This window comes from Hyperolius riggenbachi, chromosome 9 (genome assembly GCF_040937935.1).
Source record: "Hyperolius riggenbachi isolate aHypRig1 chromosome 9, aHypRig1.pri, whole genome shotgun sequence".
NCBI classification, from domain to species: domain Eukaryota; kingdom Metazoa; phylum Chordata; class Amphibia; order Anura; family Hyperoliidae; genus Hyperolius; species Hyperolius riggenbachi.
In genome coordinates, this window is record NC_090654.1 from 37670989 (window position 1) to 37696976 (window position 25988).

A 25988-nucleotide genomic window follows, 5' to 3' on the forward strand; every position below is an offset into this window, starting at 1 on the left:
TTGAGATTTACCCAAGCTTCCTCCAGCCCCATAAGCACCACTGAGTCCCTCGCCATCCTCCTGACTGCCTCCGTTTTCCGGCTATTGGCTGGCACAACTGAGCAAGATTACCAGGACCCATAGCCGAAGAACGGAGGGACTCAGCGGTGCTTATGGGGCTAGAGGAAGACCAGGGTTCAAATCTCGGCTCTTTCTGTTTAGTAAGCCAGTACCTATTCAGTGCGGAGACCTTGGGCAAGATTCCCTAACACTGCTACTGCCTATAAAGCGTGTCCTAGCCAGCACCTATTCAGTAGGAGACCTTAGGCAAGTCTCCCTAACACTGCTACTGCCTATAGAGCGCGTCCTAGTGGCTGCAGCTCTGGCGCTTTGAGTCCAACAGCAGAAAAGCGCAATATAAATGTTATTTGTCTTGTCGTTGTCTAGTGGCTGCAGCCTTCTGAGTGGCTCTCTGAGTCCGTCTTGTCATGACTATGTACTCTTTAAAGTGCTACAGAATATGTATATATATATATATATATATATATATATATATATATATTACACCACATAATAATATGGTAGGACATTATTCTTCGACTATGGCAGGTATTAGACTGTGAGCTCATCTGAGGACAGTCAGTGACATGACTATGTGTTCTGTAATGCGCTGCAGGAGATGTCAGTACTATATAAATACATAATAATATGGTTGGGCATTAGACTATAACTATGGTAGGATATAGATTGTGAGCTCCTCTGAGGACAGTCAGTGGCATGACTATGTATTTTGTAAAGTGCTGCAGAAGATGTCAGCACTATATAAATACATAATAATATGGTAGGGCATTGGACTCCGACTATAGTAGAGATTAGACTGCGAGCTCCTCTGAGGACAGCCAGTTACATGACTATGTACTCTGTAAAATGCTGCAGAAGATGTCAGTGCTATATAAATACATAATAATATGATAGGGCATTAGACTATGACTATAGTAGAGATTAGATTGTGGGCTCCTCTGAGGACAGTTAGTGACTTGACTATGTACTCCCTAATGTGCTGCAGAAGATGTCAGTGCTATATAAACACACAATAATAAATCAGATCGGTCTTCTTATCTAAACTCCCATTTTTACTGGAACCAAATGTAAAACTTTGAAACTGCAGATTAGACTGTCAGTTCTAATGTTCCTTTTACTGTAAAGGGGCCCATACACTGGTCGATTTCAGCGTTCGATTGAATCAATCGCAAACCTATGCACGATCAAACGGCTGATCATTTTGATCTGTCAAGATGGAAAATCTAGGTTGATCTGCTGCTAGCAGCAGATCGATGGCCCATAGAGCTGCATTTGATCTACTGGTGCAGTAATACCTTAAAGGTGCCCATACACTGAGCCGATTACCGGCCGATCGATCGTTTTGCGGCCGATTTAGATTGATTTCAATCGATCTGACATGCTGGAGAATCTAGGTTGATCTGTTGAGATTGCTTATCATTTTGCATTGGACCTAATGGAGATCGATTTTCCATAGATTTCATACTGAAATCTATTGGAAATCTGTTCCTAGTAAAAAATGTTCCTAAACACATCAGATAGATCTGAAATCTATCTGATGATCTATCTGCTGCTAATCTAGGCCTGCTTAAAGGTGGCCACACACCATACAATTTTTTAAATATCTGTTCAATTTAAGAATTGCAATCAATTTTTCTAACTGATTGTAACGTTTCAAAAATATGACCAATGTACCACAAACCCATGTTCAATTTTTCCCCAATTATGATAAAAATGATTGGAAACTCTGACAAAATTGCTGGGGTGTGTATATTAATGAATTGACAATCTAACACACACCATAGAACATCACATAGAAAGATTGAAGAAAAATATCTGGCATTCCGGATCGCTAAAAAGCAAAGAAAACGGGATATCCGATCGGATTTTTCAGTCAAATGAAAAAAAAAAGCTTTAGATTTTTTTGGGAGATCCGATCGTTTTTATCGAATTGCCGTAAAATCGGATCATTTTATTGTATCATGTGTGGCCACCTTAAGATTGATTTTCAATAGATTTCCAATAGATTTCATTCTGAAATCTATTGGAAATCTGTTCCTACTTTGTAGCACGCATCAGATAGATTCCGGTCAGATTCAACCTGACAGGCATCTGACAGAAATCTGATAGTGGAATCTGCAAATCAGTGTATGGCCACCTTACAAGCCTGTCAAGATACAGTTGCCGCGTCGACCAAACCAAAACTAGCTGGTGGCAGGAGAACGGAGGATCATGGAGGACCGGCGCGGGACAGGAAGGCTGCAAGGGCTGGCAGAAGCCCCAGGTAAGCGTGTTTTTTAACTGTTCAGTACTGCTTTAGTAGCACATAGGCCCTGCGTGCCGCCAACCATCCCTCTCACCCAGGCTTCCGCTTCTTCAGTTGGCTTGGCTCCGGTCCATCTCCACCAGGACCGCAAGACAGCTTCTTCCCCTCAGCCATCAACTCTCTGAACTCCATAAACTCTCTAATATTGACTCCTTGCCCCCCTCAAGGTGATCAACCGTCCCTAATAAGCTGTAATCAATAGGACATGATTGCACTGCTGCACATTTTTGTGGTCTAAGTCTGTGTTAATGTTCTGTGTTTAAACTGCTGTATTTGTATGCATGTCCTATTTTATGCTAGCCCTGAACATGCCAAGCTTGCCAAAAAAAAAAAAATGATTCAGATTCTGAAATGAGTTGGGTGGATTGGATTGGTTATACAAGGCTGCCCTCCAGTGGTTGCGCTAGGTATTACACTTCACCCTCTGGAATTTCCAGTTTAATCTGGAGTTGTGCAGCATGGAAATTCCAGTTTGTCCCCCATCCTGTGAAGTGGCAAGCACTGAACTGCACAGTTACAAGCGACAGAGTATATTGAGTATAGGAAGAGAGGGGTGAGGTCCTAGGCAAAGGCGGCAGCTTTGGCTCATTCTGATTGTCCTTTTGATGAACTAGGGTGCGAGACAGGACAGAGAAAGTGGGAGTTGGGCCCCCTGACTCGCACTAGGCCCCAGGCACCTGCATCAGTTGCCTTGTGGATGATGCTGCTATGGTGGGGGGAGGGGAGCCTCTGGAGGATCCAGGGACAGGTACATTCATTATCGTCATGGGCAATTTCAGCACAAGGTGAAACCTAAAGATGGCTCATGCACTAACTCCTGCCCGGGCGTTAATTACTACTCCCCCTCCGAGTTGTAGCAACTCTGGTGAGATGCGGAATTCGGACACCAGCTATTGCCGCCAGCTGAATTACCTTTTGTTTTAGCTAATTTGTGAGGCACCCTGCTGAAACTCCAGGCTCCAAAATAGCTACACAGCGCTGGCACCGGAATGATCGACGCAGCGTTATGCCGAAATCAGCTACCTCACCGGGGGATCTAACATTTACTTTGGAGAAACTTCCAGGTTTGCTTTAAGTTTGGAGAAAGTGAGGATGATTGATGGGAGTTTATTTCATGGCGGGATAATAATATCACTGCTGGGATTAGATGAAACAGTAGTCGTGTTTCCCATCGGGGGACGCTGACACACCCGCCCGGGCTCCGCCTCTAAGAACCTTTCATGTTCCCCGGAGGCTGCCATTCCCAGCACATGAAACAACTCATTTCACTTTGATCTCAGTCTTCCCAATCCCGAAGGATTCAGAAGCCGGGACACCACATCCTCTAATGTGTGATTTGTTTTATTTATACATGTCACGGGGTGGCTTCATGTCACATGCAGCGCTAACAACTGTACAACAATTTTCTCCTATAAGACTCAGGCCTGGAACCCACTAAAAAGCGCAAACCGCTAACGCAATCGCTAGGGATTTGTGATAGTGTCTTGCAAGCAATTTTGGGAGTGATTTCCCTGCTCCTATACAATTCATTAGAATGGAAACACTCCCAAAGTGCTGCATGTCCTGCGATTGTGATTTCCTTAATTGCAATCGCTCTAGTGGAGTCTGTCCCATCCAATTACATTGGCAGAGCGTTTAAGGAAATCGCTAGTGATTGAAAGCTCTCCTTAACCTGCTGAGCGGTCTGGACGAGCTCAGCTCGTCCAACACCGCCAGGGGCTGCCGCTCAGGCCCTGCTGGGCCGATTTCCACCAAATAAAAAGCAGCACACGCAGCCGGCACTTTGCCAGCCACGTGTGCTGCCTGATCGCCGCTGCAGCGCGGCGATCCGCCGCGTGCAGCGGCGAAAGAGGGTCCCCCCAGCCGCCCGAGCCCAGCGTAGCCGGAACAAACAGTTCCGGCCAGCGCTAAGGGCTGGATCGGAGGCGGCTGACGTCAGGACGTCCATGACGTCACTCCGCTCGTCGCCATGGCGACGAGGGAAGCGAAACACGGAGGGCCGCTCATTGCGGCCTTCCGTGTTATTCCTTGCCGCCGGAGGCGATCGGAAGATCGCCTCCGGAGCGCCCTCTAGTGGGCTTTCATGCAGCCAACTTTCAGTTGGCTGCATGAAATAGTTTTTTTTTAATTTAAAAAAAACCCTCCCGCAGCCACCCTGGCGATTTAATCAGAACGCCAGGGTGGTTAAAGAGAACCCGAGGTGTGTTTAAAGAATGTTATCTGCATACAGAGGCTGGATCTGCCTATAGAGCCCAGCCTCTGTTGCTATCCCAAACCCCACTAAGGTCCCCCTGCACTCTGCAATCCCTCATAAATCACAGCCGTGCTGTGAGGCTGTGTTTACATCTGTAGTGTCAGTCTCAGCTGCTCCCCCGCCTCCTGCATAGCTCCGGTCCCAGCCCCTGTCCCTTCCCTCCAATCAGCAGGCAGGGAAGGGATGCAGGCGGGGACCGGAGTTCTGCAGGAGGCTTGGAGAACAGCAGACTGACACTATAGAGATAAACACAGCTAGCTCTGACAAGCTGTTTGTCAGCAGCGTGGCTGTGATTTATGAGGGATTGCAGAGTGCAGGGGGACCTTAGGGGGGTTTGGGATAGCAACAGAGGCTGGGCTGTATAGGCAGATTCAGCCTCTGTATGCAGATAATATTCTTCAAACCCACCTCGGGTTCTCTTTAAACACTCAAAAAAAGCTCTAGTAGCTTCTGGGGGGGGGGGGGGGGGGGTGACAACAGGATGCGAGTATGAACACAGTGTTCATACAGTCTTATTGACCCAACAACCGTAACCTGGGGGGAGAATGATAGGGGAGGGCGCTGGAGGTGGGAGGGCCAGAAGCAAGTTCAAGAGGTTGACAGCAGAGGGGAAAAAGGAGTTACTATCGGTTCCTACCACACACAATACATAGATTGTCAAAAGATTCCAGCAGGGAACCACAGCGTTGCACTATGGACTATCGATCGACTTCCGCTCCTGCACCACCACTGATGCACTCAGATTTTTCGTCTTGTCTGATCAATACTTTCTATCGATTTTCGGTTAAACAATAGATCACAGATTTGTGGGGAATCAACTCCCAGCAGATGAATTGAATCGGCTGGGAATCGATGGGAAAAATCGATGTATGTATGGGTACCTTAAAAAGGACAACTGGTGAAAAAATAATCCTGTGCAAAAGCCTGCAATGTAAGACTCTCCATTAGTGCTGCAAGGATTGGCGGGTGGTGGAGTTAATAACTCACCTGCTATTTATTCATTTCAGAAACTCCACCCTCTCCATCTGCAGTGGAAAGTCAGTGCATACAGGGCTCAGGAGGAAAGTTACATCAAATACACTGGTAAAGTCATACGTTTTTATGACAGGATACGTGCAATGCTGATTTTAGACTTTATAGTTTCTTTAGAAGACATCTGAGCTGACAAAACTACTGTACAGTGTATATACAGATTTACTTAAAGAGAAAACATGACCAAGGATTGGACTTCATCCCAATCAGTAGCTGATACCCCCTTTCCCATGGGAAATCTATTCCTTTTTCACAGATAGATCATCAGGGGCTCTGTATGGCCGATATTGTGGTGAAACCCCTCCCACAGTGACCATGGTGCTGACATCACTCTGTGGGAGCCTTGTTGCATTGTGGGAAATAACAGCTGTTTCCAACTGCCAAAAAAGCAAGCAGCAGCTAGTACTTCTACTGACATCACCTGCCACCAGTAAAAATGTCACCATATGATAAATGTAAGTCAGGGAGAGGAACGATTTTACAATGGGCAAACACTGACTAAATCATTTATACATTATTGTAAAAATGAAGCACTTTGGTTCATTACGTTCTTTTCACTGGAGTTCCTCTTTAACTGGTGCTTCATCCAGCCCCTACAAGTCAGTATGTCCCTCGTCGCAGGTACGCTGTGCTCCATGGTCCTGTTGTCAGCCCCATAGTGGGTCAGCTCTGATGTCCTATAAAAGGAACCTGAATTGAGAGAAATATGGAGGCTGCCAAAATTGATTTCCTTTTAAACAATACCATTTACCTTGCTATCCTGCTGATCTCTTTGGCTGTAGTAGTGTTTGAATCACACACCTGAAACAACCATGTGTCTAATCCAGTCAGACCACCTGATCTGCATGCTGGCTCAGGGTCTATGCCTAAAAGTATTAAGCCTTGTACATAAGTACATAAGACACTGTATTGTTATCAAATCATTTGCATGATCTTGTTTTGTAGTGAGTTTCCGTATGTTCTACCTGTATGTTAACCCATTTATCTATTGTGCAGCGCTGCGTAATATGTTGGCGCTTTATAAATACAATAAATAATAATAATAATAATAATAAGCCTGACTTAAAGGGAAGGTTCACGCTGCTAAAAAAAAAAAACTGCACTCACCTGGGGCTTCTTCCAGCTCCTGGCAGTCGATTGGTGCCCTCGACGCAGCTCCTCTCCCTCCGGGCATCCAGCGGTGAAGAAGCCGACCTCGTCAGGTCGGCTTCCAGGTTGGCTTCTGTGCGCTCCATGGCGGGGGGTCACGTGGAACGCACATGACGCCGAACCGGAAGCCGACCTGGCGAGGTCAGCTTCTTCACCGCTGGACACCGGGAGACACAGGAGCTGCCAGGAGGGCACAGATGGACTGCCAGGAGCTGGAAGAAGCCCCAGGTGAGTGCAGTTTTTTTTGTTTTTTTTTTAGCAGCGCAGATCTACCCTTTAAAGATGAACTTCAGTGAAAATAATGACAGCTGGCAATCTCACAGCACACCCGGAGGATGGAGGGAAAACTGCAGCGCTGGATCCCAGGTCAGATCTCCTTAGCAGCAGGATTTTTTCCCGGTTTTAGGGTCTGAAAGGGTGAAAAAAACATGGTACCGCTTTTAGACTCTAAAATCCGGAAAGAATCATAACGCCAAGGGGGTAAAAGGGAGCAAAAGTGATAATGTAACCATAGCCAATTGCTCCTCATTCCTTCCAGGTGTCATTTGTCAGAGCGCAAAAGACTGCTGCAGTAAAATCTACGTGTCAGAAACTAGTGTTCATATAAGGTTAGTAGATTTTACTAAAGGCGGTCCTGAAGTGGTTATAATTTGGGGTTTGGCTGGGCTTCTTTGACAGATAATGGAGTTTAGGTCTGCCAGATGCCGTGCACAGGCCATGTATCCGCCCAGAAGAGGAATACTGACTGCTAAGGCCTGCTGCACGCGGGTGATGGAGACCAATCTGATTGGCTTTCTGGGAAGGGCGTGTCTGTAGGAGGAGTTTGGCGTCCAGACTATCAAGCCACACCCACACACAGAGTAGTAGAAATATGTGGCACTTTATTTCCCGACATTTGGGGTGGAATGTACAAACGGGGAGTGGGGGGAGGGGATCAGGACCTCTTCTTACTCTTCCCGACCACCTTCCCCGGCGTCATTGCGGGCGTCGCTGTCTGGTACAGTCCGGAGGAGATCTTGTTCACATAATAGATGTCCACCAGGGAGAAGATAAAGCTAAGGAGGAAATGAGAGGGGTTAAAGTGAAACGCCAGATTAAAAATCTACTCAGCAGAGCTAAAAAGGCTTGGTGTTTCTTTAACAGTTTCACAGCATCAGAACTTTGTTTTTCTTATAGAAGTGTCATTTTTAGCTGCATTTTTAGCTAAGCTCCGCCCCATCAAAGAAAACTGCCCGGGCTTTTTTCCCCTGATGCTGTGCAAAGCATGATGGGATTTCTGATGTTGTTGTTCTCGTTGCCTATCAAATGGGAGGGTGATCAGGACACAGGACAGTTGGAACTGTGTCTCATGCTCCCTGTCACCTCCTTTCAACCAAAAAGATGGCTGCCCCATGAAAAAGATGGCTGCCCCATGAAAAAGATGGCTGCCACATGAAAAAGATGGCTGCCCCCTGAAAAAGATGGCTGCCCCCTGAAAAAGATGGCTGCCCTCATGAAATCACAAAGTTTTGCCTGTTCTTTTAAAACAGGGTGGGTAAGAGATTATATTACCTATCTATTTTAATTAACATAAGTAATGTAACTTAATGACAGTATGTTTGTTTAGGCTGGAGTTCCTCTTTAAGGAACGCATCCGCCAATCATAATCAAATTCAGCAACCCGCTGCTACCTGGTCCCGATTCCGCAAATCTCAGTGATGGAATTTGCATAAAACGCACAGCATGCTGGGAAGCATCTACACAACAACACACAGCATTCCCTAGTGATGGTTATCTGCTCAGAGCTGTACATGATGAGTAAGTGCCAGCTCTTGGGGTCACCCATATTGGAGAGGAACTTCTCTACACAGCAAGAAGATCACAGAAACTGCATACAGGCGCAGCCCCCAGAGGTAAACAATGGCACTCCCCCTAACCCCCAGGCACCCCGAACACTAAGTTACACACCTCAGGTTCATTGTAAAAAGCAAAAAGGTTTAAAGGGTGCTCAGTGCACTTTAAAGCACACCTGCGCAGCATGGTGGCCTAGTGGTTAGCGCTCTCGCCTTGCAGCGCTGGGATCCCGGTTCATATCCCGGCCAGGTCAACATCTGCAAGGAGTTTGTATGTTCTCCTCGTGTCTGCGTGGGTTTCATCCGGGTACCCCGGTTTCCAAAAACATACAGATAAGTTAATTGGCTTCCCCTTTAATTGTCCCTAGACTATGATACATGCACTACACGATATAGACATATGACTATGGTAAGGACTAGACTGTGAGCTCCTCAGATGGACAGTTAGTGACAAGACAATAGATACTCTGTACAGCGCTGTGGAAGATGTTGGCGCTATATAAATACTAAATAATAAATAATAACACCTGAAGTGAGAGAGATATGGAGGCTGCCATATTTATTTCCTTTTAAACTGCTGATCTCTTTGGCTGCAGTAGTGTCTGAATCACACACCTGAAACAAACATGCAGCTAATGCCCTACAAGTATTAGAGGAAGAGGATCAGCAGGACAGCCAGGCAATGTGCATTATTTAAAGGAAATAAATATGTCAGCCTCCATACCGGGCTGTGGAGTTGGAGCAATTTGGGGTACCTGGAGCTGGAGGTTTCATAAATTGAGGAGTCGAATGATTTTTGTACAAAATCCACAACCCTGGTAAGTATTAGACTAAGGATTGAAGTCAGAGCCATTTTGGGCACTTGGAGTCAAAGGTTTCATAAACTGAGGAGTCGGAGTCAGAGTTGAAGTCAGATGATTTTTGTACGGACTCCACAGCCCTGCCTCCATATGTCTCTCACTTCTGGTGTCAGGATTTGCTTGCCGGGAACTTCTTGTTACACACACACAAATTAAACTACCTTACTTATTCTTTGGATTATGCTGCCACCTAGTGACCACATGAGATATCGCATTTAAAGGAAAATAACCACAAAACAAAAAGTTTAGAAGCTCCTGCTTCTGTTAGGGGCAGCAGTCTACCTGCACTCCCACATGGATTCTTGAGTCAGGTAAAAAGGGCTCCACTCGGCCTAGGACATTTGGGTGCCACCATAGCCTGTAATGTGAATTATGGCGATAGCAGCGCTCAGTGAGTAATTTGGGCGCCGGCAAAAGACGGAGCCTAAATTACGATAAAAGCAATACCTAAATTGCGTCTTACCCCCAATGTATGACACCTTTGAGGGGGAATAGTAATTAACGCCGCCTGCATTAATTACGAAAACACTCATAATGCTTTCCAATGCACAATTAAGTGTGTGTGTGTGTGTGGGGGGGGGGGGGGGGGGGGAGTGGAGCCAGCACTGTTGCTTTTTATCGCACAATACGTGCGATTCCCCATTCCCGACAGTCAGCTGTTCTGCCTGCCAAGAAAACAGGTTCATCTGTAGAAAAACTGCTTAAGTGGGACCCCTGCTTAATACTTTAGTTATTCTCTGAGCCAGAAAAGCTTGTGAACTCGCTGGCTGCTGGATCTCACGCGCCTGCAGAGTAACAAGCATGCACCAGGAACGTCACAAGTCCTAACCTGCATGCTTGTCAAGGATGGGGCTTAACTATTCAGTGTGCTGCAGGAGCAGGACTCCCTGCAAACCAGCAATGCCAGTCCCCAGATTCACAGGACTGTAAACACAGGTTCACTTTAAGACAGAATTCTGAGGTCTTGTAATTAAAGGGAAGCTCAAGTCAAAAAAATAAAAAATTATTTTAAACTTGCCTGGGGCTTCTTCCAGCCCCCTGGATTTGTACTGTGCCAATGACGTCCTCCTGATCCCCTCCAGTCAGCAGCGGCGACCCCCGCAAAGCTGGCTTGTCGACACCGGCCAGGGGCTACAGCGCATGCAGGGCTCCGAGCTGTGCGCACCCTAAACCGGGAGTGTGTGCGCATGCGCAGTATGGGAAAATCACTACTGTGCATGTGCAGAACGCTCCCGGCAACGCGACCCGTGTGTGCGCGGCTTGGAGCCGTGCATGTGTAGTAGCCCCTGAATGCCGGCGACAGCCAAGCTTTGCGAGGGTCGCCACTGCTGGCCAGAAGGATCAGAAAGACCTCGTAGGCACAGTACGAGTCCATGGGGCTGAAATAAGCCCCGGCAAACTTAAAATCTCCCCCTCCCCCCTTTAAAGTAAAACATGAAGCAAAGTCACAAGAGTGACAGTGATTAAAGTCCTACGTTTTAAAATGACATTGAGGCTTCTTTTACACTAGATGCTAGGAACACAAGGAGAAAAGACACAGCATGCAAGAGCTTTTAAAATTGCAACAAAGTTTAGTTGCATCAGAGCCCAGAGGGTTCTTTTACACTACACACGATTCCTATGCGATGTCCTGGATGCTGCAATTTTTCTCCTTGTGTTCCTAGCATCCAGTGATCTCTGGGGACACCAGTGTGCAAAACCGAATGCGCAGGCTTCAAATGGGACAATTTTTAAAGAGACTCCGTAACAAAAATGTAATCCTATTTTCTACCATCCTACAAGTTCCTATACCTATTCTAATGTGCTCTGGCTTACTGCAGCACTTTCTACTATCACCATCTCTGTAATAAATCAGCTTATCTTTCCCCTGTCGGACTTGTCGCCCTGTGTCTGGAAGGCTGCCAAGTTCTTCAGTGTTGTGGTTCTGTGATGCATCTCCCCCCTCCAGGCCCCTCTCTGCACACTGCCTGTGTATTATTTAGATTAGGTCAGCTTCTCTCTGCTCTATTATCTTTTACAAGCTTAATAAATCGTCCTCTGAGCTGGCTGGGCTTTCACATACTGATGAATTACATACGGGCAGAGCTGTCTGCACTCTGCAGGAAGAAACAGCCTGACACTTCAGTGGATGAGAGCTGCAGGGGGAAAGAGACACACAAATGATCTCTTGAGATTCAAAAGGAAGGGTGTATACAGCCTGCTTGTGTATGGATGTATTTTCTATGTGTGGACATGCTGTACATCAACCTACTTCCTGTTTTGGTGGCCATTTTGTTTGTTTATAAACAAACTTGTTAAAACTGTTTTTAACCACTTTTAATGCAGCGGGGAGCGGCGAAATTGTGACAGAGGGTAATAGGAGATGTCCCCTAATGCACTGGTATGTTTACTTTCGTGCGATTTTAACAATACAGATTCTCTTTTGGCTTTTATACAAAGCACTTTCATGCTGAGAGGTACCCTGTAATTCAGGACCTCCCCTGATGTACATTTTATTTCCCCTTATTTTGTTTTTCTTGTAACTACAATAAACAGATCACACTTAGGGGTTGATTCACTAATAATCGTGCGGGTACCCTCCTGTTACTCGCGCTATTTATTAATCAGTCTGCATAATACGAGCGCTACTGGCAGCGTAGCGCGTAATTAACATCAGTGACATGAGCGGACGATATGCTGCTGTTGTGCAGTATAGTGAGCTCTAGTAACTTTACGCCTGGTATTTGCTAATAATGGGCTCCACTTGTCCCGCCCTGAGCTCCGGCGGGTCCAGTCACTTTAATGAACGTGATCCCCCCCACTTTGATTGTGGGGGGATCGCATCCTTTAAAGTGACTGGACCCGCCGGGGCTGAGGGCGGGACAAGTGGAGCCCATTATTAGCAAATAGCAGGCGTAAAGTTACTAGCGCTCACTATGCTGCACAACAGCAGCATATCGTCCGCTCATGTCACTGATGTTAATTACGCGCTACGCTGCCAGTAGCGCTCGTATTATGCAGACTGATTAATAAATAGCGCGAGTAACAGGAGGGTACCCGCACGATTATTGTTAGTGAATCAACCCCTTAGATCTTTCTATTACTGTATTCACTACCTAACAAACATGATGGTTTTACCGGAGTACTGATGTGGAGAGGTTCTAGTGCCTGGTGACCTGCGCTGAATTTGTATGGTTGAGGTTTGACCGGGAACAGTAGGATTTGTCTTGCATTTGGTAGCAGTCACTTAACCATCCTGGTGTTTGATTGTTTTGCGGCGCTCGGCCGCAGGTGGTTTTTTTTCACTTTTTTTTATCATCATGTAGCTAGCCTATCATGTAGCCTAGTGCTAGCTACATGATTCCCCCCTCCCTGCCTCATCCCTCCCACCCCTCCGATAGCCGCCGGCGATCATACCCAACAGGAAATCCCGCTCTGAACGGGATTTCCTGCTAGGGCTTCCCTTGTTGCCATGGCGATGAAAGGAATGACGCCATCGATGTCAGGGGGAGTCCTGATCCACCCCTTAGCGCAGCCTGGCTGTGATTGGCCAGGCTGCGCAATGGGTTTGGGGGGGGGGGCCCTCTTTTGCGGCACGTAGAGGCGTAGCCACGGCGATTGAGTGAAACGCAGCTAGCAAAGTGCTAGCTGCGTGTTTAAAAAAAAAAAACAATTGTCAAAAACGACCCACCAGGTAATGGACGAGCTGAGAACGTCCATACTGCTAAGGTGGTTAATATGTTTATTAGGACCAGGCACGGGTAAATAACCCCTTGTTTCCTGCCGCACACCTGAGGAAATGAAGCCTCATTTAAATCATGCATAGTCACTCGTAATAACTAGTGAGCCCGTCACTGATTAGGACTATTGGTACTGATTATTGTTTTGAATTATGGCAGCAATATAAATAATTCCCATCTGTGACATTTTATACTCACCACGTAGTGACGCAGACTCTGTGCACCAGCCCTGAGGCGAAGAGGGCAACGAAGAGGCAAACCAGCACTGCAAAGCAAAGATAGAAGCTGTTATCTAACTAGAACAACCACACAGAGGCGCTTGGCTTGCTACCAGCTGCTCCGATATCTGCCTGATGAAGTAGGATTGTACCTGTGAAACGTGTTGCATTGTGGAGCATTCAAATAAAGTGAATTGTTGACTGAATCAACAGAATCTTGTCTACCTTTGGGGGGGAGAAGTCCACCACCATCTCCCTTCTTAAACAGATTTTAGCGTATTTTATTCTTGTCACCAACGCCTTCACATTTACAGTGTATATTCCAGTCCATCCTTGGTGGAGGGGTATTATCCCCTACTTTTCTACAGAGAGTGACTTCTTAACCTGAGTGGGGTTGGGTGTAATCTCCCCACCTGCCTGTACAGTGGTTGCTGAGTGGTAACCCTTGTTTGTGAGTATTATTTATCCTCTTCAACCATTTACTCATTAAATTAAACACACTACACTGTTGTGGGCTCTCTGTTTCTCTTTTTTCTTCTGTACAAGAACCACAAGTACATCTCCACCCCACCCAGAGGAATACCACCAACCCAATCCCATCTCAGCTAGTTGAATACCACCAACTAATTCAAACACAGGGGAGCGCCCACCTACAAAATCTGATCCCCTCCCACATAAAGGAGTACCCAACAACCTGTTCTCTCCAACTCACCTTCACTCCTTCCAAGACAGAAAAGTATGCCAAAAAAACAAACTGCAACCAACCCAACCCACGGAAGTAGCTATCACCTAATCCTATCTTATTCCACCTAGGGGACATTGAAGCAGCCCATACAATTCAGGAGAGTACGTACCCACCAACTGGGTCTTTACTAGTTGGCGGGAGCACTTATTAACCCAATTCTATCCTAACTAGGGACATCCCACCGACTAAACCCAACTCAGTCCCATCCAGAGAAATGCTTACCAACCCTGTTTGAACACATAACATCCAGCAAAGTAACCACCAACAGAATCCTCACTTATCCAAGAGCATGCTCCTCAACCCAATCCCATCTCACCCAGTAGAGTACCTACCAACCTATACTGATCCCATCTCAACCTGGGAAACACACAACACGACTTCATCCCACCCAGGATGCTGCACCCACCAGAAAAGCAGCTGTCAATTGAATTAGACCAAATACACAGAATTTAACCTTATTGGAGGAGACTAAGGCCTAAAACTTTAAAAAGTGTACCAGAGCTGAATATTTAAAAATGTTTTATACATACCTGGGGCTTCCTCCAGCCCCATCCGCTCCAATCGCTCCCACGCCTCCGCCCTCCGCTGCCTCAGTACCGGGTCCCGTCACTTCCGTCAGTCAGAGCCAGTCTGACGTAAGAGAAGTGCGCTGTTTGCACATCTCTCCAGCCACTGGAGTGATTCATAGAGGGCGCCCTTCTCTTGCGTAGCTAGCCGCGACTGACGTCAGTGACGGTAACCGGTTCCCGAAGCTGCGGCCAGCGGAGGACGGCGGCGTGGGAGCGATCGGAAAGGATGGGGCTGGAGGAAGCCCCAGGTATGTATAAAATCTTTTAAAATATTCAGCTCTGAGTCCCTTTAACTTTTATTAATTGTAAAGAGTTAGGGCTCGTCTCCACTAGTGCGGCGTGCGTCTCACAGACGCACGCCGCACTGAGCGGGTGGGCGGGATCGCAGGCGAATCCCATGAGCCGTGCCATGCACGGCTATGGGATTCGGAGCCTCCGCGGCGAATTCTGCAGGGGGTTCCGGGCGAATCGCTCCCGCAAGAGATTCCGCCGCGGCGCCGTCATCCCCTATGGCAGTTTCCCCGTGCGAATCATGTGCGGGGAAACTCTGCAGAATCGCCGGCAAAACCGCCCTACTGGAAACGGGCCCTCAGAAACATTTGTGGCACCAATATAATCAATTGTGACGTGGACAAAAAAAAACAAAACAGTGGATTGAGGTTTGGTAACTGTTTCATAGCCCCACCCCAATAAAAGCAACAGGGGGTTACCTCAATGCACACTGCTATATAGACAAAACACCTTCACCCCACATAAAAAAACCCTACATGTTTCACCCCTTTAAAATGGGGGCTTCGTCAGGGGTACAGAAAAGTGCTTGTGCAGGAGTGCCCAGTGCTAAAGTGCATTAATCTACATAAACAATAATCATTCACATCATATCACAAATGGACAACCTTCGGCTAAGGTAACAGTAAACCGAATTAGACCCCCATCTAAGGACAACCAACCTGATGTCAACCCACCAAGGTGAGCAACCATGAACTTGACCTCATTCCATACAGGTCAGAACTGAATAATGTAATCTCTCAGCACACCCTCACCCAGGAAAAAAGACACATTTATATCCCAACCTACCAAGCAGACTGCTCATAAAACTAATAAGCCCCCAACCCAGGACAGCATCTGCAAACCCAATCCCAAAGGAGTCTGTAACAACCAACAAAAACTAGGAAGCCAACATCCTGGCAGTGTAAGTACTGTACCACTTGACATGCAACACAAGCTCTTTATTCAACAATGTAGATTTATCAAAACAAGTGGAAAGAAAACTGGAGCAACTGACCAGAGCAACCAATCAGATTTTTACTTTTAAGTGAAACAAAGATTTTGAATGGTTACTCTGAGCATTTTTCTCTGCTCCTGATCGAGAAATCTGGCCCAACAAGATCTTTAAGTAGAACCTGTTGCGTGTCAGCCTCGTATGTGTGCAATATTGTACAAATAATAGTAACCCCTCCCCCCATTGACATTGTACTTGCGACTGCCCTACTGGGTGACGGCATCTTGCCTCTCAGCTAAGGGCTAGTTGACACCGCAAGTGAGTCAACGGGAAAGATCTGCAGCAGCAGTGAACAGGGCTGTGGAGTCGAGGAGTCAGGGCCAGAGTACCTGGAGTCGGAGTTGGTGGTTTCATAAACTGAGGAGTCGGATGATTTTTGGACCGACTCTACAGCCCTAGCAGGGAAGCTACATACACACGTCCAACAAGCGCACAACCACCCACACGACCTGTATGTCCACACGTCCGGACGGATAAACGACCAACTAATTTACATATTACGCACGCAAGCAGAACGACTGACTACACATGGACAACAAGTACAAGTTGTTTAAACGTCTTGTAAACACGCATCAACTGCACGATATCACACCAACAGTCGTGTGAATAGATCCGGCAGTTGGATTGTTCGAAACGCCTGTTATCAGTAGCTCTTCAAGTCATTTGCATGCGGACACAATTTGACCAACTCCGTGTAGCATGAGGATCAACAGATTGTAAATACTAGGAGCAGATTGTGTCGGTAAGCTCTCATCCTACATGGAGGTGGTAATATTGGTCAGTGGACTGGTGGATGAAAATTAGCTTCAAGCAAAGTCTAAAGCCTGGTACACACCTTCAATTATGATTGGCCAATCACTGACCAATTTTACCACCTCCTTGTAGTAGAAGGGTTTACCTACATAATCAGCTCCTAGTATTCAATAGCTGTTGACCCTTCAGTGTTCACCCCAGAGTTTTATTTCCAGCCGGCTGGCATGATAAAGTAGCCGGGTGGGGCATGATAAGAGAATGCAGGGCCGGTGCTTCTGTGTGCAATTCTGCTTACAGCATAGGAGGAGGTGAGCCGATGACAGCCGGGTGCTCACCAAAACTGGTCCCAGCTAAAAGAGCCTGGGGAGAACACTGGTCTTATACTACAAGGAGGTGCTTAAATTGGCCAATCAAAATTGAAGGCGAGTACCAGGCTCATGCCTAGTCAAATTGAATATGGCGAATCACAAACGCCTTGAAATGGTTATCGCAAACTCTTCCACAAATGCTCTGATTCAATTACTGGGGAAGTGGTTAAAGGGGACCTGAACTCTTGCACAGGACAGAAGGGAAACAGAGAAATGCACCCTGTATGTATTTAGAGAGTTTAGCCTGTCTAATCCCTCCTCATCCGTGACTAAGCACCACTGTAATTTGATTTCTTCAGCTCTGCAGCACAGCTAATTTATTAATACAAGATGTTAACCCTATTTCTACTTCTATGAAAGCAATAAGTAGACACACTGTCAATTTATTGCAGGATTTGTATGAGCTGTAACAAAGAAATGTGTTTCCTGAAAGGTAATTATGCTGTTGCATACCTTTCAGAGCAAAGAGGAAGTTCTGAGTTCAGGTCCAACTTAACAAAACCGCACTGCAACCATCTGTGGGAACCAAGCCTTAGGTGCCCAGGGTCACTCTGAGGACACTGATAAAATGGCACCATCTTGCGGTGATGCACAAGTAGGGTGACTGACGCTTTTTGTCAATTCTTATTCCTAAGCAGCAAATCTGACATGTATCAGAAATTTGGATTGTATGAGGAGTTCACAGAGTGTGTGCGTGTAGAGTTGCGTGTGTAGTGGGTGTGTGTAGAGTAGTGTAGTGTAGTGTGTGTGTGTAGTGGGTGTGTGTGTGTGTGTGTGTGTGTGTGTGTGTGTGTGTGTGTGTGTGTGTGTGTGTGTGTGTGTGTGTGTGTGTGTGTGTGTGTGTGTGTGTGTGTGTGTGTAGTGTGTGTGTGTGTGTGTGTGTGTGTGTGTGTAGTGTGTGTATGTGTGTATGTGTGTATGTGTGTGTGTAGTGTGTATATGTGTGTATGTGTGTGTGTGTAGTGTGTATATGTGTGTATGTGTGTGTGTAGTGTGTATATGTGTGTATGTGTGTGTATATGTGTGTAGTGTATGTGTGTATTGTGTGTGTATTGTGTGTGTGTGTGTGTGTGTGTGTGTGTAGTGTGTGTATGTGTGTAGTGTGTGTATGTGTGTAGTGTGTGTATGTGTGTAGTGTGTGTATGTGTGTAGTGTAGTGTGTATGTGTGTAGGTGTGTGTGTGTGTGTGTGTGTAGGTGTGTGTGTGTGTGTAGGTGTGTGTGTGTGTGTGTGTGTGTGTGTGTGTGTGTGTGTGTGTGTGTGTGTGTGTGTGTGTAGTGTGTGTGTATGTGTGTATAGTGTGTGTATGTGTGTATGTGTGTATGTGTGTGTGTAGTGTGTATATGTGTATATGTGTGTATGTGTGTGTGTAGTGTGTATATGTGTGTATATGTGTGTATATGTGTGTATATGTGTGTATATGTGTGTATATGTGTGTAGTGTATGTGTGTATTGTGTGTGTGTGTGTGTGTGTGTATATGTGTGTGTGTGTGTGTGTATATGTGTGTATGTGTGTGTATGTGTGTAGTGTGTGTATGTGTGTGTATGTGTGTAGTGTGTGTATGTGTGTAGTGTAGTGTGTATGTGTGTAGGTGTGTGTGTGTGTGTGTGTGTGTGTGTGTGTGTGTGTGTGTGTGTGTGTGTGTGTGTGTGTGTGTGTGTAGTGGGTGTGTGGTGTAGTGTAGTGTAGTGTAGTGTAGTGTAGTGTAGTGTAGTGTGTATGTGTGTGTGTGTGTAGTGTGTGTGTGTGTGTAGTGGGTGTGTGTAGTGTAGTGTGTGTGTGTGTGTGTAGTGTGCGTGTGTAGTGTGCGTGTGTAGTGTGCGTGTGTAGTGTGCGTGTGTAGTGTGTGTGTGTGTGTAGTGTGTAGTGTGTGTGTGTAGTGTAGTGTAGTGTGTGTGTAGTGTGTGTGTAGTGTAGTGTGTGTGTAGTGCAGTGTGTGTGTGTGTGTAGTGTAGTGTGTGTGTGTGTGTGTATAGTGTGTAGTGTGCGTGTGTGTGTGTGTATAGTGTGTAGTGTGCGTGTGTGTGTAGGTGTGTGTAGTGTGGGTGTGTGTAGTGGGTGTGTGTAGTGTAGTGTAGTGTAGTGTGTGTGTGTAGTGTAGTGTAGTGTGTGTGTGTAGTGTAGTGTGTGTGTGTAGTGTAGTGTGTAGTGTGTGTGTGTGTAGTGGGTGTGTGTAGTGTAGTGTGTAGTGTGTAGTGTGTGTGGTGTGTGTGTGTAGTGTGTGTGTGTGTGTAGTGTGTAGTGGGTGTGTGTGTAGTGGGTGTGTGTGCAGTGTGGGTGTGTGTGTAGTGTGGGTGTGTGCAGTGTGGGTGTGTGCAGTGTGGGTGTGGGTGTAGTGTGGGTGTGGGTGTAGTGTGGGTGTGTGTGTAGTGTGGGTGTGTGCAGTGTGGGTGTGTGCAGTGTGGGTGTGTGCAGTGTGGGTGTGTGCAGTGTGGGTGTGTGCAGTGTGGGTGTGTGTGCAGTGTGGGTGTGTGTGCAGTGTGGGTGTGTGTGCAGTGTGGGTGTGTGTGCAGTGTGGGTGTGTGTGCAGTGTGGGTGTGTGTGCAGTGTGGGTGTGTGTGCAGTGTGGGTGTGTGTGCAGTGTGGGTGTGTGTGCAGTGTGGGTGTGTGTGCAGTGTGGGTGTGTGTGCAGTGTGGGTGTGTGCAGTGTGGGTGTGTGCAGTGTGGGTGTGTGCAGTGTGGGTGTGTGCAGTGTGGGTGTGTGCAGTGTGGGTGTGTGTGTGTGTGCGCAGTGTGTGTGTGTGTGTGCGCAGTGTGGGTGTGTGCAGTGGGTGTGTGCAGTGTGGGTGTGTGCAGTGTGGGTATGTGTGTGTGGTGTGTTTAGTGTGTGTGGTGTGTGTGGTGTGTGTAGTGTGTGTGGTGTGTGTAGTGTGTGTAGTGTGTGTGGTGTGTGTAGTGTGTGTAGTGTGTGTAGTGTGTAGTGGGTGTGTAGTGGGTGTGTAGTGTGTAGTGGGTGTGTGCAGTGTGGGTGTGTGTAGTGGGTGTGTGCAGTGTGGGTGGGTGTGCAGTGTGGGTGTGTGTAGTGGGTGTGTGCAGTGTGGGTGGGTGTGCAGTGTGGGTGTGTGCAGTGTGGGTGTGTGCAGTGTGGGTGTGTGCAGTGGGGGTGTGTGCAGTGGGGGTGTGTGCAGTGGGGGTGTGTGCAGTGGGGGTGTGTGTGCAGTGGGGGTGTGTGTGCAGTGGGGGTGTGTGTGCAGTGTGGGTGTGTGTGCAGTGTGGGTGTGTGTGCAGTGTGGGTGTGTGTGCAGTGGGGGTGTGTGTGCAGTGGGGGTGTGTGTGCAGTGTGGGTGTGTGTGCAGTGTGGGTGTGTGTGCAGTGTGGGTGTGTGTGCAGTGTGGGTGTGTGTGCAGTGTGGGTGTGTGTGTTTTCATCTCAGCAATCTGTAGGAAGATTTGGGGTCACACTCACCCTCTGGGAAGATTTTGGCCTGAAATCCTTTTCCGAAGATGAGGTTTTCCAGGTTACTAAAGGCCTGAGGTCCGGGTTAAGGGAAATCTCTGGATAGTTTTAATAAAAATCAATAGGACACATTTATAAAAAGAGCAACATGGCTGTCCTCTTATCACTCTTTGTGCCACACTTCTATCATCCTGATAACCAGATCAGGCTGACTACAGCAAAGACTACACAGGAATAGGGTTGGCAATGCTTAGGAGAACCGTGTGATCAGCTGATAGATTTGTAAGGTTCCGATTTGCTGTAATGACTTCCTGGTTTAACACATGATCATGATCAGCAAATCAGAGCCTTACAAATCTACTGATTAAACTGATCACATGCTTCTCCAGGAGTTCTAAGCATTGTCATCCCTACACAGGGCATAAGACATGAGGCTGAGATGCCAATGCAAACATCTACCAAGCGCATCTCCACCTGATTCATATTTTAGCCCCTTGTGCTACAGTACATAGGAATAGGACCTGAGGGAGGGGTTTATGTGGCCCCCCAAATATCCTTTATAAAAAACACAGATATAATTGAAGACTCGGAAAATGTTAACCTTTCTAGCACAGTAAAGGATGAGGGTAGGAGAAAGGAAGAGAGACAAAAACAGGGAAGGATTGCAAGGAAGAAAGAAGGAAGGGAGCGGGTGAAAGGAGGCAAGGCAGATTGTGAGCAAAAATAAAGAAATAAGGAATGGTGAGAAGGAAGGAGAGGATGAGGGGGTGATAGAGAAAGGGAAGGAAGAAAAAGTGGTGGGAAGGAAGGAGAGGGGGAGGGAGTGATGGAGAAAGGGAAGGAAGGAGAGGGGGAGGGAGTGATGGAGAAAGGGAAGGAAGGAGAGGGGGAGGGAGTGATGGAGAAAGGGAAGGAAGGAGAGGGGGAGGGAGTGATGGAGAAAGGGAAGGAAGGAGAGGGAGAAAGGGAAGGAAGGAGAGGGGGAGGGAGGGAGGGAGTGATGGAGAAAGGGAAGGAAGGAGAGGGGGAGGGAGTGATGGAGAAAGGGAAGGAAGGAGAGGGGGAGGGAGTGATGGAGAAAGGGAAGGAAGGAGAGGGGGAGGGATTGATGGAGAAAGGGAGGGAAGGAGAGGGGGAGGGATTGATGGAGAAAGGGAGGGAAGGAGAGGGGGAGGGATTGATGGAGAAAGGGAAGGAAGGAGAGGGGGAGGGATTGATGGAGAAAGGGAAGGAAGGAGAGGGGGAGGGATTGATGGAGAAAGGGAAGGAAGGAGAGGGGGAGGGATTGATGGAGAAAGGGAAGGAAGGAGAGGGGGAGGGATTGATGGAGAAAGGGAAGGAAGGAGAGGGGGAGGGATTGATGGAGAAAGGGAAGGAAGGAGAGGGGGAGGGATTGATGGAGAAAGGGAAGGAAGGAGAGGGGGAGGGATAGATGGAGAAAGGGAAGGAAGGAGAGGGGGAGGGATTGATGGAGAAAGGGAAGGAAGGAGAGGGGGAGGGATTGATGGAGAAAGGAAAGGAAAGAGAGGGGGAGCGGGTAATGGAGAAAGGAAAGAGTGATGGAGAAAGGGAAGGAAGGAGAGGGGGAGGGAGTGATGGAGAAAGGAGAGGAGGAGGAGGGAGTGATGGAGAAAGGGAAGGAAGGAGAGGAGGAGGGAGTGATGGAGAAAGGGAAGGAAGGAGAGAGTGATGGAGAAAGGGAAGGAAGGAGAGAAGGAGAGAGTGATGGAGAAAGGGAAGGAAGGAGAGAGTGATGGAGAAAGGGAAGGAAGGAGAGAGTGATGGAGAAAGGGAAGGAAGGAGAGAGTGATGGAGAAAGGGAAGGAAGGAGAGAGTGATGGAGAAAGGGAAGGAAGGAGAGAGTGATGGAGAAAGGGAAGGAAGGAGAGAGTGATGGAGAAAGGGAAGGAAGGAGAGAGTGATGGAGAAAGGGAAGAAAGGAGAGGAGGAGGGAGTGATGGAGAAAGGGAAGGAAGGAGAGGAGGAGGGAGTGATGGAGAAAGGGAAGGAAGGAGAGGAGGAGGGAGTGATGGAGAAAGGGAAGGAAGGAGAGGAGGAGGGAGTGATGGAGAAAGGGAAGGAAGGAGAGGAGGAGGGAGTGATGGAGAAAGGGAAGGAAGGAGAGGGAGTGATGGAGAAAGGGAAGGAAGGAGAGGAGGAGGGAGTGATGGAGAAAGGGAAGGAAGGAGAGGAGGAGGGAGTGATGGAGAAAGGGAAGGAAGGAGAGGGGGAGGGAGCGATGGAGAAAGGGAAGGAAGGAGAGGGGGAGGGAGCGATGGAGAAAGGGAAGGAAGGAGAGGGGGAGGGAGCGATGGAGAAAGGGAAGGAAGGAGAGGAGGAGGGAGTGATGGAGAAAGGGAAGGAAGGAGAGGAGGAGGGAGTGATGGAGAAAGGGAAGGAAGGAGAGGAGGAGGGAGTGATGGAGAAAGGGAAGGAAGGAGAGGAGGAGGGAGTGATGGAGAAAGGGAAGGAAGGAGAGGAGGAGGGAGTGATGGAGAAAGGGAAGGAAGGAGAGGAGGAGGGAGCGATGGAGAAAGGGAAGGAAGGAGAGGAGGAGGGAGCGATGGAGAAAGGGAAGGAAGGAGAGGAGGAGGGAGTGATGGAGAAAGGGAAGGAAGGAGAGGAGGAGGGAGCGATGGAGAAAGGGAAGGAAGGAGAGGAGGAGGGAGAGATGAAGAAAGGGAAGGAAGGAGAGGGGGAGGGAGTGATGGAGAAAGGGAAGGAAGGAGAAGGGAGTGATGGAGAAAGGGAAGGCAGAAGAAGGGAGTGATGGAGAAAGGGAAGGAAGGAGACGAGGAGGGAGTGATGGAGAAAGGGAAGGAAGGAGAAGGGAGTGATGGAGAAAGGGAAGGAAGGAGAAGGGAGTGATGGAGAAAGGGAAGGAAGGAGACGAGGAGGGAGTGATGGAGAAAGGGACGGGAGACGGAATGGTAGGAAGGAGAGGAGAAAGAAGTGAAGCAAGAAGAAAGACAGAGTAAGGAAAGGTAGGAATGGTGGGAATGAAAGGGGGAGGATGTGATGGATGGGAAAAGGAAGTCATATAAAGGAGGAAGAAGTGTTGGAAGGAGGAAAAGGAAGAAAGCGTGGCGGAGGAAAGGAAGGAAAGAGAGAGGAGAGGAGGATGTGATGGAAATGAAAGAGGCATGCAGGAATTAGAAGAAATGGTGAGAAGGAATAGGAAGAGATGGAGGAGGAAAGGGAAAGAGGAAGTACTGAAGGGAGGGAAGTAGATGAAGAGGAAAGAAAGGAGGACGAGCATGAAAGAGGACAGGAAGGAAGGGGAGGGGGGTTGCAGTATCCTGCTCAGGAAACAGGAACAGTCATTCCACAGCTGCCACATTTACCACTGGACAGCCAATCACCCTTGATATCATCTTGTGCCAGGACTGTGCCAGCTGCTATGGCCAGAAAACACAGCTTGATCACTATGGACAGTAAGGATACGGTGAGGGAGAAGAAGAAGATTCCGGAGCCCAGCAGTCCGCCCAGGATGGTCAGCCACTCTGAAGAAGCCAACTGCTTGCTGAACATCTGCATCCCAGCAAACAGAAGCAGCGACACCAGCGAGGAGAGGGCCAGAGAAATACCCGTACTGACCGCTGCCAGGGAGAAAAAGAACAGACACCGTTACACACAGCAGTAATCAGCACATGGGGGGAGGGAAGTTGGCGCTAGGCTAGATTAGGGAGCCCAGCAGGACACCCCATAGGGAAAGTACACTAACGTGATTGGGCAGACAGCATCCTCTTTAACTGCAATCACAATGCTTCGTCCTGTATAGGGTGCTGTGATTCGAGAACTGTTCTCTATGAGGTTTCCTGTTGGTCCCCTAAACTAAACTAGCTTTTGGGGGGTTAACTGTCCTTGAGGTACATCCAAGGGTAGGGAGGGCAGTGAGCCCTCAGGGGAACGGGGAAGCTGTTGCAAGGAGACCTCTACAGGAAGTGGGGAGCTGTCTCTGAGGTGTCTCAGGCTAGAAGGGGGGTGTCACTGAGGGAGGGGAAAGGGGGGCAATGGGCTATCGTTGAAGCAACTCTGGAGAAGGGGGGCAGCAGGTGGTCACTGAAGCACCTCCAGGAGAAGGCAGAGGGAGCAGCACTTACAGGGCAAGGGGGGCAGTAGGCTGTCAAGGGGGTGCTTCCAGGTTAAGGGTGTTAATAAATCTGTCACTGAGTTGCCGGAAGGGGGGCATTGGGCTGTCACTGGGGCTCCTCCAGGGGAAAAGGGGGTGATAACTGTCACTGAGGTACAGCAGAAGGGATGGGGGGGGGGGGGGAGGCTATCAGTGGGGCACCTCAAAGGGAAAAGAAGAGCTATTGCTAAGGTGCCTCAAGGGGAAGCTGTCAATGGGGCCAAAAACATACACAGCTAAGTTAAATTGGCCCAAGACTACAATGGACTATGGTAGGAATTAGACTGTGAGCTCCTCTGAGGACAGTCAATGACTTGACTATGTATTCTGTAAAGTGCTGCAGAAGAGGTCAGTGCTGTATAAATACTGACAGAGAAAAGTGAAGCTGCACTGGGGTGCTTCAAGAGGTGGGAAAGGGGGGGGGGGGGTGCAGATATCACTGGGGTATCTCTAGAGGAGAGTTGAAGATGCCACCAGGGGGACCAGGTGATATAATTATGCAGCACCTCCCTTCCCTCCTGCACCCCATCATGCTGCATTATGTTCTATAGCTCTGTATAGTGCAGGGCAGGCCAGCGTGTACAGGAGGGACACGTCATCACTACTCCCCTCATTCTCCACCCCTCCCCCCGCTCTTCAGCCTGTCCCCCCCTTCCAGGTAACCTTCCCATACTGCCACCGCCGCCACTTCCCGCACACAGATCACCCCAATCCCAATCTCACCCATTGCCGCCGCTGTTCCAACAATTTCAGCTCCCCGTCAGCAACTACTTTCCCTGCTGCGCATGCGCGGCTCTGTGACGTCAGGCGCAGCTAATTTTAAGCAGCGCATGCGCAGCTGAAATTAAAGATTATTAGACGACGGCCGCTACTGTTCTAGAGTTTCTTTTCTTGTCGCTGCAGAGCAGTGAAGCACGGATTCCAGCTTGTAAATAGCCTCTGCTGCTCAGCCTGGAGAGGGAACCATCCTGGTGACAGTAGCCTCTGCTGCTCAGCCTGGAGAGGGACCCATCCTGGTGACAGTAGCCTCTGCTGCTCAGCCTGGAGAGGGACCCATCCTGGTTACAGTGGCCTCTGCTGCTCCGCCTGGATATTGTCCCGTCCTGGTGAAAGTAGTCTCTGCTACTCAGCCAGCCTGGAGATTGTCCCATCCTGGTGACAGTAGCCTCTGCTGCTCAGCCTGGAGATTGTCCCATCCTGGTCACAGTAGCCTCTGCTGCTCAGGCTGGATATTGTCCCATCCTGGTCACAGTAGCCTCTGCTGCTCAGGCTGGATATTGTCCCATCCTGGTGACAGTAACCTCTGCTGCTCA

The 25988-nt window shown here is 48.2% G+C and overlaps 1 protein-coding gene across 1 annotated transcript; it reads right to left on the minus strand.

The window, feature by feature from the left end:
• Nucleotides 1-7661: 7661 nt before the first annotated feature.
• On the minus strand, nt 7662-25500 carry KRTCAP2 (keratinocyte associated protein 2). The gene is made up of 5 exons (XM_068251474.1): nt 25399-25500; nt 23988-24142; nt 20553-20616; nt 13410-13476; nt 7662-7855 (listed from the first exon to the last, which is right to left on the minus strand). Exons 1-5 carry the CDS (start codon nt 25400-25402, stop codon nt 7735-7737), a joined length of 411 nt encoding a protein of 136 aa, XP_068107575.1. The 5' UTR covers nt 25403-25500; the 3' UTR covers nt 7662-7734.
• Nucleotides 25501-25988: the final 488 nt, after the last annotated feature.

What these genes read in the sequence shown, in the direction of transcription:
- KRTCAP2 (XM_068251474.1), bottom strand. An exon ending in TCTTCTTCTTCTCCCTCACC is followed by an intron (nt 20,617 to 23,987) that starts GTATCCTTACTG and finishes CCCGGACCTCAG; the next exon opens with GCCTTTAGTAACCTGGAAAA. An exon ending in AGAGTCTGCGTCACTACGTG is followed by an intron (nt 7,856 to 13,409) that starts GTGAGTATAAAA and finishes TTTCCTCCTTAG; the next exon opens with CTTTATCTTCTCCCTGGTGG.